Genomic DNA, 17,730 nt, shown 5'->3' on the forward strand with positions numbered 1-17,730 from the left:
TTTTTTTTTCTCATATTTTATTGTCAACCATTGGAGAAATGGCTGACAATGTTGAAGCGTTGATTCGACATTGGTTGCAACCAAATCAGGCTATTGGAGTGTCGATCTAGCATTGGTTACGGTTAGATTTGGCTATTGAAGCATCAATCCGCCAAGTGGCACCATTAGATCTAGCGTTTCCCGTAGCGAGATCAGTGCTCCAACAGTCGAATCTAGCCACAACCAGTGTTCGATCGGTGCTCCAACCTACTCCCAATTTCTTCGATGGTCGACAACAGAGAACTTGGTGATTAATTATATGAGTATTCCGAACTTTAATACATATACATTATCTAATAATTACCCAAACTCATTTAAAAACCCGATTATGTAAAAATATTATTAAAATGCTCTTCATGGGTACTCAATTACCTTAACTTATATTCATATACAATAATATTTCTCATCCATGTTCTTTATAATTCTCTAATAATTAAATTTATAAAAAAATACAAACAATAACATTTAAATTTAAATAATAAAAAACAAAAATATCAAATATCAACTTAAATAACTAAAACCTAATATCCAAGCAATAACTTAAACAACATTACACAATTACAACAAGGTAACAGCATTACAAGTTTAATTAATTATATGAGTTTATCTTTAATTATATGAAATTAAAAAAAAATTAAGTTTCAAAACTATTGTAATATCATAACTTCTCTTTATATATATATATTATAAGTTTATATAAATATTGGTATTTATATTATAATTAATAATTTTATAAGTTATAATTTTTGTATTATTAACACAAAATAGAAAGGAAATATGTTTATATTTAAAATATAGATACTAAAGGTATATGTATAATAGTAATTATATTCATTATCAATTAACACAATATATAAAGTATATATATATTTATACAAAGATATTACACGTTAAGTAATAATCATAGTTTCATGAATTAATTTAATTAATAATATATATTTATCCTTAATTAGATAATATAAAAAAAATTAAGTTTCAAAACTATTCTAATCTTATAACTTCTTTTTAGATATATATATATATATATATACTATTTTATATACATAAAGGTATATACATTATAATTAATAATTTTATAAGTTATAATTTTTGTAACGTTAATACAAAATAGAAAGTAAATGTGTTTACATTTAAAGTATATAAACTAAAAGTATATATATATAATAATTATATTTCCCATAAATTAACATATTATATAAAGTATATCTATTAAAAGACATTATAAGTTAATTAATAATCATAGTTTCATGATTTAATTTAATTAATAATATAAGTTTATTTTTAATTACATGAAATTAAAACAAACATAATCAAGTCCAAGTATTGGATAACTAAGAGGTGATACTCGAACCTAATACAAATAGTGAAATTTATAATTATAAAATATTAACTTTATATAATTATATCGAATATTTACATATACCCTATAATACCCAATGCCATCCTTAGTTAAACAAATAAGCAAATGAAGCTTAAAAAGAAAGATTGTGGATAATACTATGGGGCTTGTCCATTTGAAACAAGACCCAAGAAAAGACAGCCCAAGAAACAGGACAAGATGGTAAATTCATCGTAATAGTAGGGTTTAGCCACCCCTTTCGGTTTTCTTTTTCCTTCTTTTTTTTTCCCATGTCGTTGGCCTCTGCTCTGCACCTTCACGTCACTTCGATTTCTGCTTGAAAGGTAAGCTCTCTCTCTATTAAGACAATCAAATATCAAATTGTCTTTTTGTATGTTTATCAATATTCTATATTTTTCTTTTTCTTTTGCAAATCATGAGGAACTAGATTTTTTTAATGAAGATTCTTAGTTGGTTAAGCTTGAATTGTAGCAATGTTTTTAATTTCTGTGCAATTTCTTTGAACATAATCTTTAACAGGTTTCCTATGAATTCTTTTGTTCTGCAGTGAGGAAAGAGTTTGAAAATCAACAAGCAAAATGTCAGGGTAAGTGAACACCTTACTTTTCTAAGAGAATTATCCATTGAAATGGTCATTCGCATATTTTAGAAGGGCCCTTTTCTTCTAGTAGTTAGTTTCCTTTAAAATGCATTTCCCAATTTTGTTTTGATATGTTTGGTAGGCCTATTGCAACTACTTTTAATGGCTTTTTGTATAAGAATTTGTTAGCTATTGAGTTGATTGTTTTAGAATAAGTACTTTTGGTAAGGTTAAGATGATTGCAAATTGCAATAGTGTCTCTAGCCGGGGGAGTCGCTAAGTTGTTTGCATTATGCTGTTTTTGGAGTATCTTTTCCCTTTTGATATACCCTCTTTTTCGAGTTTTTGGGCATTTGACAGTTTGTGATTTGGCTGTCAAGCTGAACATCATGAATTTGTACACTTTGATAGTTTGCGGGGAGAATAGTTTCTTTGAGGTGGCAGTTAGCTTTTAATTTCAAATGCAGGCATGGTGCAACTGCATTTCATGCACTGTATTCCTTGAGAACTGTTGAAAGTGGTAAAAATTGTTATCTTGAGTATACAAAATACAATACTTGTAAAGTAATATGAAAGGTATACAAAAGATTATACATTATTATTAATTGTATTTGTTTTTATTTGAGTTTATTTTATATATCGGTGCGTGTGTGTGTGCGAATTGTTTATAGATCGTAAAATGTTTTGATAATTATTTGATATTTATTGTTTGTTCTTCTTTGCCCATCCATCAAATAAATTGGATCGTTTCATTGTGAAGAACCTGCTAGAGAATCAGATGCTTATGTGTTATGTCAATGTACGGGTTTAGTACTTGAAATATTGCAACAAATCAACTGCAGATTTTTTATCATTGATTAAAAGAAAGGGGTTGTGAGTTTGAGCTTGTTACAAGTTCTAGAAGCATCATGTTTCCTATGTTTGTCTGTTGCAGTGAGGAGGCTGTTGCCACTGTTGCTCCAATTGAGGCACCTGAGATGGATTTGACGACAGCTATCCAGGTTGTGTTGAGAAAATCACTTGCTCATGGTGGGCTTGCTAGAGGCCTTCATGAAGGTGCAAAGGCGATAGAGAAGCATGCTGCCCAGCTCTGTTTGTTGGCAGAGGACTGTGACCAACCCGACTATGTCAAGCTGGTCAGAGCACTTTGTTCTGACCACCAAACAGATTTGTTACCCATTCCAAGTGCCAAGGTCCTTGGCGAGTGGGCTGGTGTAAGTATTACTTTTTGCCAAACCTTTTTGCCTCTTTTTTTTTTTTTGAGGTCATTTTAAGTAGCAAGTCATGGCTTTGTCTTATTCTTAGCTTGTAGAAAATATTCTGATACTAAGGGATTGTCTGGCTACATCATTTGTGCTTTAGACATTAATCTTTACAATTGTTCCTTGTGCATGACCACTTTTTCTGCTGCTAAGTTCTGATTCCATTATAGCTGGCAAAATGCCAAAATCTGATGCTATGTTAGGTAATGTGAATTTGAGAGAGCCAATTTGGATTCGGTTTGCTATATAAATTGTGAGAATGAAAAGCACATACTGTGCAGAAATTAGATAACATTCAGTATACTTATGTATTTGAAAAGGGTATAAGATGATGAATTTTGAATTCATAAATTACTATAGGTATTTCAATTTAAATTCATCACTAAATAGGGATCCGACAAATTCCCTGAATTTGAAAATAATTATAAAAGCCATGTTTATATGTGTGTTATCACACAATTTTTTACTAAATTTGAAATCTGAATCCCTTTCTTCAAATTCAAGTTACCGAACACAACCTTATGCAATTACTCATGTGATTCATTGGGATCTTCTCCTTGTAGTTATGTAAGATTGATTCAGAGGGAAAAGCCAGGAAGGTAGTTGGTTGCTCCTGTGTTGTTGTGAAGGTATGAATCCATTTCAGCATATATATTGCCTGTTGTATTAATGTGCTGGCATGTTTTGTAACTGGGTTTTTAATTCTTTCTCCTTCTGGTGGGTTTCAGGATTTTGGAGAGGATAGTACAGCTCTTACTTTTCTTCAGGACCATATCAAGTCTCAATGATAAGCTAGTTTATCGGGTTTGAAGTAGAGATTAACATACACAGAGCCTATGTTGATTAGATGATGTCTTGAGTCCAGGGAGACCTTTTTTTGACCGTGTTCCTTCTTTTGTATTTTGTCTTCCATTACTGTGGGCAAAAACACCCATAATTGTATTTCATATGCTGAGACATGCAAACATTGCTTTCTCCTTTATGGTCTTAAGCATGTTACTGCTTTTTTCCTTTTGGCTGATACAAAAGATTACACTCTTAAGCCTATATATCAAGTAAAATATGAAGAAACCTTGATTCTTGAAGCTAAAACAACAAAATGCAGAACCTCTCTTACTGGATTATTTGTTTTTAAATATTGTCACTGCAGAATTTGATCAGATACTGTTTTGCTTGAGATGTGTTTGTTCATGGAACTTTACCAGGTTAGTAAAAGGTATCTCTCTTTCCAAGATGGTATCACTACTGGTTTGGATATGGTCTAAGATTCCTCTTCCTAATTGCTATAAATGACATTTTTCAAAGATTATTTAGTTCATATTCCTTGCAAATGACAAATTAGGCTATGTAGAAAATTAAAACAGCTAATGGAATGGTAGTAAAAAGTTTGAAGGATTTTATCAAAGTCACCCAAACATTCATAATTTCATATCCAACTGTACAAGGACAAATTAGTAATTTGACGAATAGAGATGACTTGGCACAGTGTCACACTTCTCACTCCTCTCTCTCTCAAAATGTACCCGCCAATGAATAACATTATGAGAGAGCTAAAAAGCCCACACTTTAGAGAGAAAGAAAGAAGCCATAGGAATGATAAAAATCGAGAAAAATCTTAAAATGGAAATTCCTAAATAGTCATCGGATTTGAAACCCACCAAATTATAAAATTGATAGAGGGGAAGAATCCGGGGCTACCCATTTTTTGGTTCTGAAAGTCATTTCACTGCCTTGCATGCTTAACACTTTGCTGCCTTTGTTGTCAGCATTGTTTGTTTAGGACTCTAAATGGGAGTATATTTGGATGGCCAAGGAAAAAAATGAGAGTGTTTTTGTTGTGGGTTTAGCCTTTTGGTGCAAAAACCAGTGATAGTCTGAAAGACACGAGCAAAATAGGGAAAAAAAGAGGGCATTTTGGCCTAGGGTTTTGTTAAGTGAAAGTGACTGTGACTGTTTAAAGAAAAAATGATTTCTTTTGAGAGAAAAATGGAGCTTGAGGGGCAACTTAAGGAAGCTGGAAACAACCTCCTTAATCCACCATCTTCTATTGATGAGCTTCTCTTTCTTCTTGACGTAAGATAACCAACTTTTTACTCCTTTCATTTGTCTCTGTTTGATGCATGGCATGCGTTATTTCTTTTTTTTTTTTTTGGGTTTGATGAATTTTTCATTGCAATATTGACTTAAGTCATGAACCGAAACGGGTTTGTTCTTGATGGGTCCATGTTGGAATTATCTGACGTTGGGTTTTGTTGGGTTTGGTTATTTGTTTAGTTTTGGACTAAAAAGGTTTAGGTTTGCCATTTCCTTACGATTTTCATATATTACCTCTGATAATTATCAGTAATTATGTCCTTTGTATCTACATTTTGTTGTAAATGCATTTGATGGAAATTCCTTCACTATATTGGTTGGAATTTTGGACCTGGAGTCATGGACCTAATGGTTGTTTTCTATTTTCTGTTATGTAAATGTTCCATATTATGTTTGCGGGTTAGTATAACAGTCATGGTTTTTCTTTGTTCAATTGCTGGGAAACTATGTGATAAGCTGTTGATGATTTGTTTTTATAAGTTTACTTTTATTTAATTTGATGATTAGTTCTTTATGCATATTAGATTGATCATTTTTGTTGAATCCATCACGGTTAATCTTTAGATTCATGGTTTTGAAGGTGATGTGGCTCATTTTCAATTTTTCTATTCTTTTTACTTTTTTTTTGTTCTGTCCTTTTATGTTATGGTTATTTTGAATGTTTCTGTCACTTAAATTTTTTCATTTTGAAGTTTTCACCCTTTCCCCCCACTTTCTTTATTGTTTCTTTGATTTTGTCCTAAACCCCCTTTACCTTCTTTTTTGTTGGTTTCATTGTGTCTTTCAGAAAGTTGAGAACCTGCTTATCAGTGTGGAGCAGGCACCACCTCGGTCAATGCAGAAGGCACTTCTACCGTTGATGAAGGCATTAATTTCAGATGACCTCTTGAGGCACTCAGATATGGATGTGAAGGTTTCAGTTGCATCCTGTATAACCGAGATTACAAGAATAACAGCACCAGATGCTCCTTACAGTGATGACAGAATGAAGGTAGCTAATGCAGTTTAAATGAGTTCTTGTGCTTAAACCACCATTCCCAAATGATAACAGCTTTAAACACAATAAATTTTCTTTTAAATATATACTTAAATGTTGTTCTTTTTTTTCTTTGTTCTTAGTTCTTACATAATTTGCCTTCCAATTCTTTGTTGCTCAGGAAATTTTTCAGCTGACTGTAGCAGCTTTTGAAAATTTGTCGCCTGTGTCCAGTCGCTGTTATACAAAGGCAGTTTCAATTCTTGATACTGTTGCAAGAGTCCGGTTGTGCTTGGTGATGTTGGACCTTGATTGTGATGAATTGATTGTTGAGATGTTTCAGCAATTTTTGAAAAAAATTAGGTAAGAAGCTTGTTGGTTTCAGTATGATGATTTTTTTGGATATTTCTATAACCAGGATGCTGTTTGACTTCTATATGTTCCTGGAAGATATTGTCCGTGTCTAAGATTACTAAATTTTGTTAGAAGCTGGAGTTTATTATTACTTTTTTATGCTTAGCTTTACAGTAGTTCCTTTTTCCATTTTTATGAACTTATTGAGCTATTTGAATTGTATGATTCTGAATAAAATAAGCTTAAAGCTTTGTCATGAATGTATCAAAATTTCTTATAGAAGTTTATATATTGACAATAAAATGATTAAACTTAATTGTTCTATCACTGTTCAAATGCTTGATAATTTAGGTCTTTCTGTGTGTTCTCCAATTGTATAGAGATAGAAATTGAGTTATTCTAAGATAAAACTAAAGTCAGGTAATTCAGTAAATGTATGCATGATATAAATGTTCATGCTGGTATCGTCACTGTTTACGTTTCATAAAATTAGATTATGAACGTCTAAATATGATGATTTAATGGCATGTTAGAAAACATCTTACTTGAATCCATCCTTGTAGATTAGTATTTCTAGGGCTAGTTTAATATTTGTAACTCAGATCTATGCCCTTGGCCTTCATTGTTTCATGGTGCTTTATTCTGGAGAACTTATGGTTGTGGAGAATTTAAAGGAGGTAAAAAACATGAAGCATCTCTTGAATCGCTTTTCTAAGGCTACATAAGAAATCATGGATTTATTTTTTTGATAACCTGATGACATGAAGCGTTCGCGTTTGTGGTGATTTGCATTTTCCATCGACTATTTGTTTGAGTCTTATTTGTTTGATTATGTTCTAAGAAGAAGTTAGCTGTACTCCACATGTTTCTTTGAATAATCAGTTGCAGAATAAAATGTAGGACTAAGGACATTAATGTTTAATCCTGTGTATCAGGGATGTGACTATTTGCATCACCTTTAACTTTTATTGGCATGCTTGACTACTTACATGAGAAGAGTTTTTCTTCTTTCTTTCCCCCCACTTCTAAATGACGGGAACAAAACCAGGGTTACTTGTTTTACATTCCAATTGAATATTATTGGGCAGATGAGGTGCTCTTGGATGGAGGTGTGCTAGTTTTGATTTGATGAGCACTGTACTAAAAGGAAATTTTGAAGCATATTATCTGAATTAGTTGTCTAATTGATTTGAAAAAAGTTCTCTACTTAGTTATGGCAAGACATTTTTTCTTTGGGTGGGAAAGGACCAATTTTCATATGAACTTTGAAGTTAGATCAACTTATATCATTCTGAAGTCAATGGGACTGGAATTAGCTCTGGAGAAGGAAGATAAGAATTTGATGTCGTGTATAAATAGTCTTGTTTGATATGCAATTATGACAAAACAGAATCTCAAAATAATAATAATAGTCCTTTTGCTTTAACCACCCACCCAGTCCCCCCAATCCTCCAATTACATGCTTGCAATTTGATTGTAATGGACTGCTATCTTTACATGCTTCGGTGTATCAATTAACACACTTATTGCTGATTGATGTAAGATTTTATTATGCATCAAGATGTTTCAATGGGTTTCCAAAACTTTTCACCTTTTACATTAAGTTGCCATTGAGTTTCCTTAACATTTTTGTTTTTAAGATTTGCAACTGATGCATCAAAGTGAATTTCTTTTCACCTTGATGATAGTGCTTAGGAGACTGTCTATTTTGCAATTGTCTAAAGGATATTGAAAGTATTGTGACTTACAGTGTTAGGTATATATATCTGCATTTACTGTGTTCATGTTGGATGCTATTCAGAACTCTATAGCAGTATCCTCCTATTAAGGGAAGTGATGGGTTAGGAAGACTTTAGATAAGCTCACTGCATTTACCTTCTGAAACTGACTAATGGCTTGTGGCTTTTTCTTTGCTCAACCTTAAGGTCCAACCATCCTAATACTGTATTTCTGGCCATGGAATCAATTATGACCTTGGTATTAGATGAAAGTGAAGATATTTCCTGGGGTCTTCTTAGTCCTCTTCTGGCTAGTGTAAGGAAGGAAAATCAGGTAATTTTCCTCTTTGTAACCCTTCTTTTCTTTGTGTTTTTCATTGTTTCTTTGAGACAATTAATACAGTTCACTCATCATGACAGAAAATATTACCTACTTCATGGAAGCTAGGGGAGAATGTCATTGCTAATTGTGCTTGTAAGATTAAACCTTATCTCATTGAAGCAGTACAGTCTATGGACATTGCTTTGGATGAGTATTCTCCAATCATTGCTTCAATCTGCAAAAGTGAATCTGATGCTCTCAATAAGTCTGGGGACCATTTGGTATGATTCCCTCAATTTACCATGTTACTCCATCCAAACTGACTGCTATGCAAGTTTAGTGTTTTCACATTGGAATTCTACAATTAGACAAGTAGGAAGGTTCCTTTAATTGAGGATATTTTATTAAGGTATCTTAAATTCCTTATTTGTACTCATTTTGACTCCATTGAATCATTTTAATTTTAAGGTGGATAAAGATTCATGTCTAGTTTTCAAACTATTCAAGATTTGAAAAGCCTGCTGTTTGATAGAGCCACCTCTGCACTGTGTACCCATGAATCTGCCCACTTCTTTTCTCTCTGCTACATTCTTCTTCTTATGAAATGATATTTCTGTCTAGCTTTAGTTAAGTTGTATCGAACAATATCAGGAATGAAGTTGAATACTGTTTTTTGTTGATCAGGTGACGGTGGGTCCTGTTTTTCGTGGAGAACTTTGTCAAGCTGTGGATGCCATTTCCAAGTCATTGATGAGGAATGTAACTGCTGGTACCAGAGACAACAACAGAATTAACAATGGCATCCTAAATATTAAACCTTCAAAAATCCTGGAGCATTCTCATGTAGAGGTACCTCGAGTTGCTGATGCTTCTGGTGCTGCTGGACCTGACAACTTTGTCTCTTTATATCCGGTCAAATCAGAAACTGAGCTAGATACTATTCCAAAGAAAAGGGGCCGGAGACATAATTCCTTGATGAATGCAAAAGAGGACCATGATCATTCTTGGATTTGTATGGCTAGTAACCCTCTGCAAATCCCTCATCATAGAAAACGTCATGACAAAGGAGTTGATTGTTCAGTTGTTGCAGACCCAGATTTGAAGGATGCAGCTCTGCAATTGAAGGATAAAAAAGTGACTGAATCTGAGATGTCTTGCCAAATTAATGAAATCATAGGGGCTTCTTCTGCATTTCCAAATAGTGGCCTTCCTGGAGGACGTCATCTTAGAAGGGGCCAGTCAAAAAGGAAAGAGAGCATGACAACTGAAAATGCTGATCCTAATTCCTCACTAGCAAAGAGATTGGAGTTTAAGACTCAGATTGTGGAGAAACTCACACGATCTACAGATGCCAGTCTGAAAATGAAATCTGAAGACAAAACTTCAGAAAGGAAACGGCCGAAGCGCTCAAGAAGGGTTGAGATTGATGCAAAGCCAATCCAAGCTCCTCCGTATTTTGTCGCAGAAAAGGAAGCTAGGGTCCGAAGTGACCTCGAGGAGAAAAAGTTGCTGCAGGCAACTCTACAGAAATATATTAATAAAAGAACTTTGGATGATGATGCTATGCTGGATGAAAGCATCACTGGAGCATCTGGTAATCAGGTATGAAACAAAGATGACCAATACTATCTTTTATTTCTATTCTACTCTGAATAAAAGCTTGTGCTGTAAGCTTACTAGTCTGCTCCTCTTATCAACTGAATAGAAGATTTCCAGACCTGTAACTACGGCTAGAAAAGGTGCGACTTACTTGGAGAAAACTCCTAAAACAAATCTCAAGAGGCAAAGAAATGCTGGAAAGGAAATGGTATGGTGTTATCATACTTGCCATAACTTGTTCTGGTTGTCAGGATTATGATATTATGATATTTTGGGTTTCTTTCTTCTTTTGCTTTCTTTTCTTAGTAATTTAGTTCAATAGAATTCTTAGAGCTTCCTTTCTTGCTTTGTGTTTGTATAATCCATTTTTTTCCTATAACAACTGTTTTACTATGTTGCAATACTTTGCTTGCTTCCTCCTCTCGCGCATCTCAAGGTAATTGCTATATCAGTTGATATGCAATTTTTGATGTTTTATGTGGTTTATTTTTTTGGTTCAGGCTTCTGAATTGCCTGATCTTGGTGAGGAATTGATTGGTAGGAGAATAAAAGTTTGGTGGCCAATGGACAAGACGTGAGTACTTCATGACCTTGTTTTGCAATTCTGTGTTTTTACCCTTACGAAACTAGTGAAGTTTTTGGGCCTTGAAGCGAAAGCTATTAGAAGGCTCATTCTGTCCTTTAACTTTTATCAATGAAAGTTTGAGATTCTAAAGAGGCAGCCTATCTGAATATCATAACCTGTTGGCATATGAAGCTCAAGGGCTATCATGTGTTGTTCCTTAACAATCATGATGATGGGTACTTTAGATATTTGTTAGGGCTTTCAACCAGGTATTCTTCCATAAGAATGACTGTACTTCTGAAGTTTAGACCAAAAAACAGGAGGCGAGGTCCTGGTATTAGGACATCATGGAATATGATGAAGCATTAAGAGGAATTATCAGTGTAGGCTTGCATGTTGGAAAGCATTTGGACATGGGTTCACTGGTATCTGAGGGATTGATGTGCAGGCACTTCTGGTTGATGTGCCACTTGATGTAGCTTTGTGAGAAGTGGCAGCAGTTGAAGCCTCAATGAGAAAGGCTGATTTTATGGCATGCTGTTTTTTGTGACACTAAAGTAAAATTTCCCTGTAATGCTTTCTAATGTGGAATTTATATTATGCAGATTTTATGAAGGTGTGGTAGCTTCCTATGACTCCATTACAATGAAGCACAGGGTGAGATAAATCTCATCAAGCTATATGTTTATAAGTCTCCTTGCTGCTGCTTCTTTTTCCCTTTTTTTCCCTTTCTTTTTCATGCATATCATTCAACTAGGATTCCATTGAACCTTCACCTTTGTCCTTGAAGTATACTCGGTCCATCATGAGAAAGACTTTGTTAATTCAAAGGCAAGATGTCTTCTCTCACCTTGAGCCCTTGACCTATGTTCCTTTTAGCTTCTTCTACTGTTATTGAAACATCAAACTGAATCCAAATGACTCCTTGCAGATAAAAGTCATTTGTCTTTATTTAATATTTATCATCTTAACCAATCTCCGTTCTAATCTTCAATTTTAGCTATCTTTCTTTTATCTTTTTTCTGCACATTGTAGTCTTACTATGAGTTTGTTCATGACTAATCTTGCAGGTGCTATATGAAGATGGTGATGAGGAACGACTGAATCTGAGAAGGCAACGCTGGCAGCTCATTCATGACAAAGTTAGTGTCTAACCTAGTTATTGTTTTTCTTTTTAATTATTATCATATGTTTGTTGTTTTATTTCAATAAATTAACCTCATGCTGGTGCAATATCCTGATCATATTAACAGGGCCAAGAAATTGATCTTCCAAAACCTGATGTTTCTCTTGATATGTAAGTGTTGCTTTCCACCTATGATCGGTTCTTCTCTAAAGGGTGTGCTTTCAAATCAAACTTTTTAGACGGTGTGCCTTGCCATATTCAAATCTGGCAATTGATGAATGGGTTGCCCCTCTGCATCTTTGTTGAAATTCTTGCTCTGTGTTCATTAATTTATTTGTTGCTCTGATCATGTTTCTCTGTGCGTATTTGTTTCTGTCAGAATAGTCATATAGTTGCGATATGAATAAAATTTGTGTATGGCTATTTTGTTTCATCTTATGGTTTTATTGCTCATATTGTGTGACCAGACTGCCAAAGCTGAAAGGTAAAACACAGTCAAGCTCACCCAAATCAGCCAAGCGCCGTTCATCCTCAAAAAGGTTGGTCTACCAGGTTAATTTATTCAAAATATATGTTTTAATATGTTTGAACCCCTACTAAAATTATGATGGAATTCTAGGAATGGTGCTCATGCAAGCACAGCAACACGAAAATCTAAATCCTATGGTGGTATCACTCCTGATGGTGGTATGCTTGAGAAGCCTTCGGTACATGAATCAGTGAAAGATGCATCTATGGCTATGACAGATAGCAGATCAAGTGGTGATGGTCAAAAGTTTGCTGATGAGCTGAAGGTTGAAAACAATTCTATGGAGTCCAAGCCGACAATAGCGGAGACTCTGCCCTCATCTGATGGTACAAGTCTCAAAGATGTTGAATCTCTTAGTGCTATGCTCTGTGGCATAAGAGGGAACCAAGAGAAGGAAACCTCTCTTTGAGGCTGAAACCCTGGGATATATGTATAAAATGTGAACAGAACCTTTAAAGCTTTGTAAGTTGAGCCTCATTAACAGGTGAAGGGTTGGTGTGTTTGCTTTTTTTCCCTCAGATGAAAAATGAGGCTCAGTTTTGCCCTCAAATCGTCATAGGGCTGTACATGCATCTTTCCAGTTGTGGAATGTAGTTGGTGTCTGGACCCTAGTGATGTATGTAGTGGGATCAGTTGGAATTGCTTGCCATTACCCGAAAATATAACCAAGTCCATAGAAATATGAAAAGGTGCTTCTGGAGTTGGCAACTTGTTGGCAATCATTCTACTTTTACAGTCTACCAAATACCAAGTTACCAACCGCATCCTTCTCTTTCTTGTGAGAAGTTAAACGTCAGTGTCCAAGGATTTGCACATTTTCTTACAATTGAATGCGAATTACTTCAATGACATATGAAATGTTCTTGGTTTTTGACCAATTCAAGGTCAGAAAGTGACTTACAATTCTTAGACAACAGGTAGATGCCAAGAGAGTTGAGACACTACCTAGGTCAGTTTTGAAATATGTTCAGTTTTGGGCTCAAAAAATCACTGAAAATTTATATAAATATCAGTAGAACATAAAGAGTGGAGAGGCTTTAACTTGATAGGAAATTGAAATCTTTGACAAAATTGCCAAGGTTTTTGGTTTTCAGTCTTTTTCCCGTGTGGAGAGGAAAATTTTTTTATGAAAGCAAAATGTTTTACAGGTTAATAGAAAAAATTGCATTAACAAGCACAAAATGTCTTAGGTCTGAGAATGACCTAAAATATTTTTCATCTGTCTTCACTTCTCTCTCAAACCCATTCCTACCTAGAAAATATTGCCTCCCCCACTTAAATAACAAAGCATCATTATTATTTCATCTCTTTATTTATTATTCTTTTTCCCAACAAAACATCATTAGTTATTTTTATTCAATTATTTCAAAGGGATCATTTCATTATAATTATTTTTACTAAGATATTGCAATCTTTATTATAATACAAACTAATTAAGGTCAATTAAAAATTAGTTTTTCACACAAGAAATTCTTTCCTTTGTTTTAATTTCAGATTCATGATTTATTAACTTAATAAACTAACCAACATAAGAATACGATGTGAAATAAATAAATAAAAAGAGTTAACTATTATTTATATGTAATATTTCTAATATTAAAAAACTAGTTTTGATGTATTACGTAATTGATGAGTGTTAATATTTTTATAAAATCATGATAAGATATTATTAAAAATAAATCACGATGGAAAATATGTTTTATAAAATTATTTAAATAATTAAAAATATTATTGACAATGCATCTAAAAAATAAAACGAAATCAAATAAGATCCCTCACCTAACTCACTATGAGTCAATGCATTCACATGGAAGTTTAATTTTTATCCAGTTAATGGCAATAATCTTCAAAGCTGAGTTGAAAAGACTAGCTCCAGATTTGACCTACATCGTTCCAACAAAGTGAAAGCAGTTGTTTAAACAAGAAACATCACCACTTGTTTTCCTTTTAATTCACCATATTTAATATATTTAGTGTAAATTTATTGTAAGTTCAGGTCTTTAAATATACCCTAGACTTACCATTTTAGATGGATCTTGTAAACAAAAAAATGGCTTTGATATCAGCAACGCCAGAGTATCAGTGTTGACAATGTTGAGCTAGAACGCTGAGTTAGGTAACTCAGGTCATGGAGGCGTGTTCCTGTAACTAAAAGGTCGTGCCACCTTAAAAGCTAAGAGAGTCGTGTTTTTTGACCAATGCAAACCTACTCCAGGAATGTTCCTCCTTAGTCTGTCCAGCTTTCTCTCTCTTGGTCGATCTGTACAGTACATACTGAGATATTTCAAGGCAAAATCAAAAGGCTGAACCACACACTTCCTTTCGGTGCTTCTTGTTATCAGTTTGTCATGTATTGGTTGATGTCTCTTTCCTTCAATTTTACACAACGCAAAGCAATTGCATTTCCTCAACTACATAGCCCTTTTAAGTCAATACTTCTTTTATTAATAACTACTTACTACCTTTGTCGTAATAGGATTGACCCAGAGAGTTTACACACATGAAATACTTTTCTTCTTCAAAAGATCTATAGTCAAACTAGTAAATGCTTCATCATATAAACAAAGTTGTATAAATTTGTAGGGTAGGTAGGCAATTTATCTAATGCCTACCAAGTCTTTGTTATATAGATTTGTAAGAAATTATATAGTGCATTTACTAAAAAAATGGACGAGGTTGTTTGTTGATTTAGCTGGGAATTGTACTAAGTTTTTGCATTTTATAATCAGTTCCTTAAGTTTCTTTTATTTCTATTTCTTTTTTAATTACTTGTGAGTTGGGGCAACCACTTGATTTATTTTAGTTAAATTAGTCCCTCATTTTTCAAAGGCTAAAATAATAAATAACTACTTGAATTTTCTACTTTATTTAAATACGTTCATGTAGTTTTATTGTACACAAATAAGTTTTTATTCTTTAATTTGTCTCTATACAAGCATTTACTTTTACTAGAAAAGGGAAAGAGAAGAAAGAAAAGAGAAAATGATTTTTTTTTATTTTACTAGAAATAAAATTTATATTTATTTTAATTTTCAATTTTTGGTCATGTCGATTAACACGTATTCAAAAAAAAAAAAATGTTATTTGACATTAAGTGTAATGGCAATTAGTATTTATATTAAAGTAAGTGGTTCTCTGGATTTAAATCCAAAGATGAGTACAGATCAATACAAAAAAGAATTAATAATTTATTTAAAATAAATAAATAATTTTAAAGACTTATTTATTATCTTAATTTTTTTTAAATATTAAATTTTTAATGAAACAGAAAAATGCAAATCCACCCACTTTTCTATCATATTCTGTTTTCACCCACTCAAAGAAATCAATATATTGATGTTTAAGTTTTTTTTTTCTTTTTAATTTTGATTATTCTGATCGTGTTTTGGGTGGGATTTTGTCTTACATTGCATTTTGATTTTGGCACGATTGTATTTTGTATTGATTTTTTTGGTCAAATGGTTCCATTTCTGAGTTGTTCTAAGGATTGTCAATACTGGTTTTTGTCCTTATTGAAGACACAGCAATCCTTCTAAATTTTCTGATTAAATATATTCATACATACATTTTGTTTTTTTTTTTTTAAATTTCAATGTAAGAAAAAACCTTCTTCTTTCCCTTTTACTAAACACAATGTAAATAAGATAATACTGCTAAAAAATAATTAAAAATATGGAAAGGGTGCACAATTGCACTGTCCCTGGTCTGTCTATTAATTAATCATTGCAGCCACTGTATGGTCAAGGAAGATGGACTTTATTCGAATGGACAACATGATACATAATTAATGTTGTTTCAAAAACTAATATATATATATATATATATATATTGTCAAGAAATAGATTATTGATTACATAATATTTGATTGGCTTAAAACTATTCGTGTACAGTATGTCCAATGATTGCCCCTGTTTGTCAAATTCTTGCTTATTCTTCAGATGCCTTAAGCAAAGCACAACTAAGGAAGCCCAGTTGGCAATGGATTCCCATCTCTGTCACCAAAAGGTAGATGCCCCAAAAAACTAGATGGAGAAAAACCTAATTTATTCTATTTTCTGATAAACTAATTATTACTAGTACAAATTATATGTTCATCAACTAATTTGTTGTCTTTTATATTATTTTTGAGCAGTCCAATTATAACAAAAGCAGCATTACTAAAATCAAACAGAACCGACCAAATCTAATGAGTTTGTGATGGAGTTTATTCTTCCTTATGGAAGTTGCATACACACCAACCTTTAGGTTTTATATAAATCTTTATTTAATTAATAATAAAAGGTAATTGTTTAAGAAATTCTAATGAAATTTTTATTTTTGTATTATGTTCAATTAAATTTTTATGTTTTTATTGTAAGTCAATAAACAGTTGTCTTACAGTAATTGATTAAAATATCATTTGTCATTTTTTAATCACTATGAAAGCAAATATTTATCAAATTTTAAAATTTTTTTGCAATTATTAAAAACAAAATAACATCATTCAAAATTTAAACCCTTTTTTTTAATTTTAAAAAAGAATTCGAATTCAATTTTTTTAAACAAAAGATGTATATACTAATGGTGAAAAACAAGAAGTTAGTCAACATTGAGCAATTAATGAAATCAATTGCAAAGTTGCTTTACATGATCTCCTTGTATTTTAATTCTTGGTGTGGCCTTAAAGGAATATGTGGAAAAGGTTTATTTCTTCGGAGGTTATACTTGCACAACGTATATAGCAAAGTCTTCATTTACGCCTAGCTTTCAATTTTCTTCAGTGGAGTTATCAGTAGCCACCAAACTTTCAATTTGCTTGGAGGTGATGACTGATGATGCTGTTCTTTCCTATTAGTATGATTTTGCTGACTTCATTTGTTGATTTAATTTACCATTTGCTTTTGACTTCTCAATGAGTTATAGTACAAATAAAGGTATATATTTTTTTAAAAAATAAAATTTATAATTTTTATAGGGTTGAACAAATTATTCAAATCCAATACTAATTCAATTACAAAAATATGTTCTAATACAATCACTGCGTATAAAAAGTAACAATGTAATTTATATAATAAAATTACATAATTCCCTTCCCCTTTACCATTGCCTATGAAATCGAAAGAAAAATGAGAAAAAAATTGAGATAGAAGGAGTATTACATTAACTTTTACATTTTTAACTCTTCAAAAGTTTTTTTTTAAAATTCTAAATGCACTTATCACCTCTT

At 32.6% G+C, this 17,730-nt stretch overlaps 2 protein-coding genes across 5 annotated transcripts; both read left to right on the forward strand.

Moving 5' to 3' along the window:
* The first annotated feature begins 1,621 nt into the window (after positions 1 to 1,621).
* LOC110427083 (Ribosomal protein L7Ae/L30e/S12e/Gadd45 family protein) lies at positions 1,622 to 4,253 on the forward strand. The gene is made up of 5 exons (XM_021442490.2): positions 1,622 to 1,722; positions 1,947 to 1,985; positions 2,914 to 3,193; positions 3,805 to 3,870; positions 3,970 to 4,253. The coding sequence occupies exons 2-5, from the start codon at positions 1,978 to 1,980 to the stop codon at positions 4,027 to 4,029; spliced, it is 414 nt and encodes a 137-aa protein (XP_021298165.1). The 5' UTR covers positions 1,622 to 1,722; positions 1,947 to 1,977; the 3' UTR covers positions 4,030 to 4,253.
* Positions 4,254 to 4,308: 55 nt separating this feature from the next.
* Positions 4,309 to 13,232, forward strand: LOC110427082 (Tudor/PWWP/MBT superfamily protein). Of its 4 annotated transcripts, XM_021442486.2 has the most exons (14): positions 4,506 to 5,314; positions 6,123 to 6,326; positions 6,493 to 6,674; positions 8,591 to 8,717; positions 8,804 to 8,986; positions 9,390 to 10,307; positions 10,411 to 10,512; positions 10,805 to 10,878; positions 11,475 to 11,526; positions 11,940 to 12,011; positions 12,123 to 12,166; positions 12,463 to 12,534; positions 12,615 to 12,981; positions 13,056 to 13,232. In XM_021442486.2, exons 1-13 carry the CDS (start codon positions 5,207 to 5,209, stop codon positions 12,931 to 12,933), a joined length of 2,457 nt encoding a protein of 818 aa, XP_021298161.1. In that variant the 5' UTR covers positions 4,506 to 5,206; the 3' UTR covers positions 12,934 to 12,981; positions 13,056 to 13,232. The 4 variants fall into 4 exon arrangements, with proteins under 4 accessions (XP_021298163.1, XP_021298164.1, XP_021298161.1 ...); XM_021442488.1 differs by lacking the exon at positions 4,506 to 5,314 and adding an exon at positions 4,309 to 4,446 and having other exon boundaries at positions 12,615 to 13,232; XM_021442489.2 differs by lacking the exon at positions 4,506 to 5,314 and adding an exon at positions 4,317 to 4,457 and having other exon boundaries at positions 12,615 to 13,232.
* The last annotated feature ends 4,498 nt before the right edge of the window (positions 13,233 to 17,730 follow it).

The sequence above is a fragment of the Theobroma umbraticum genome, unplaced genomic scaffold, assembly GCF_002168275.2.
Source record: "Theobroma umbraticum cultivar Fairchild unplaced genomic scaffold, ASM216827v3 scaffold_228.0, whole genome shotgun sequence".
Classification (NCBI taxonomy): Eukaryota; Viridiplantae; Streptophyta; class Magnoliopsida; order Malvales; family Malvaceae; genus Theobroma; species Theobroma umbraticum.

What these genes read in the sequence shown, in the direction of transcription:
- LOC110427083 (XM_021442490.2), top strand. An exon ending in TCCTTGGCGAGTGGGCTGGT is followed by an intron (nt 3,194 to 3,804) that starts GTAAGTATTACT and finishes TTCTCCTTGTAG; the next exon opens with TTATGTAAGATTGATTCAGA. An exon ending in GCTCCTGTGTTGTTGTGAAG is followed by an intron (nt 3,871 to 3,969) that starts GTATGAATCCAT and finishes GGTGGGTTTCAG; the next exon opens with GATTTTGGAGAGGATAGTAC.
- LOC110427082 (XM_021442486.2), top strand. Translation starts at nt 5,207, where the DNA reads ATGATTTCTTTTGAGAGAAAAATGGAGCTTGAGGGGCAACTTAAGGAA. An exon ending in ATAAGTCTGGGGACCATTTG is followed by an intron (nt 8,987 to 9,389) that starts GTATGATTCCCT and finishes TTTGTTGATCAG; the next exon opens with GTGACGGTGGGTCCTGTTTT. An exon ending in CCTGATGTTTCTCTTGATAT is followed by an intron (nt 12,167 to 12,462) that starts GTAAGTGTTGCT and finishes TTGTGTGACCAG; the next exon opens with ACTGCCAAAGCTGAAAGGTA.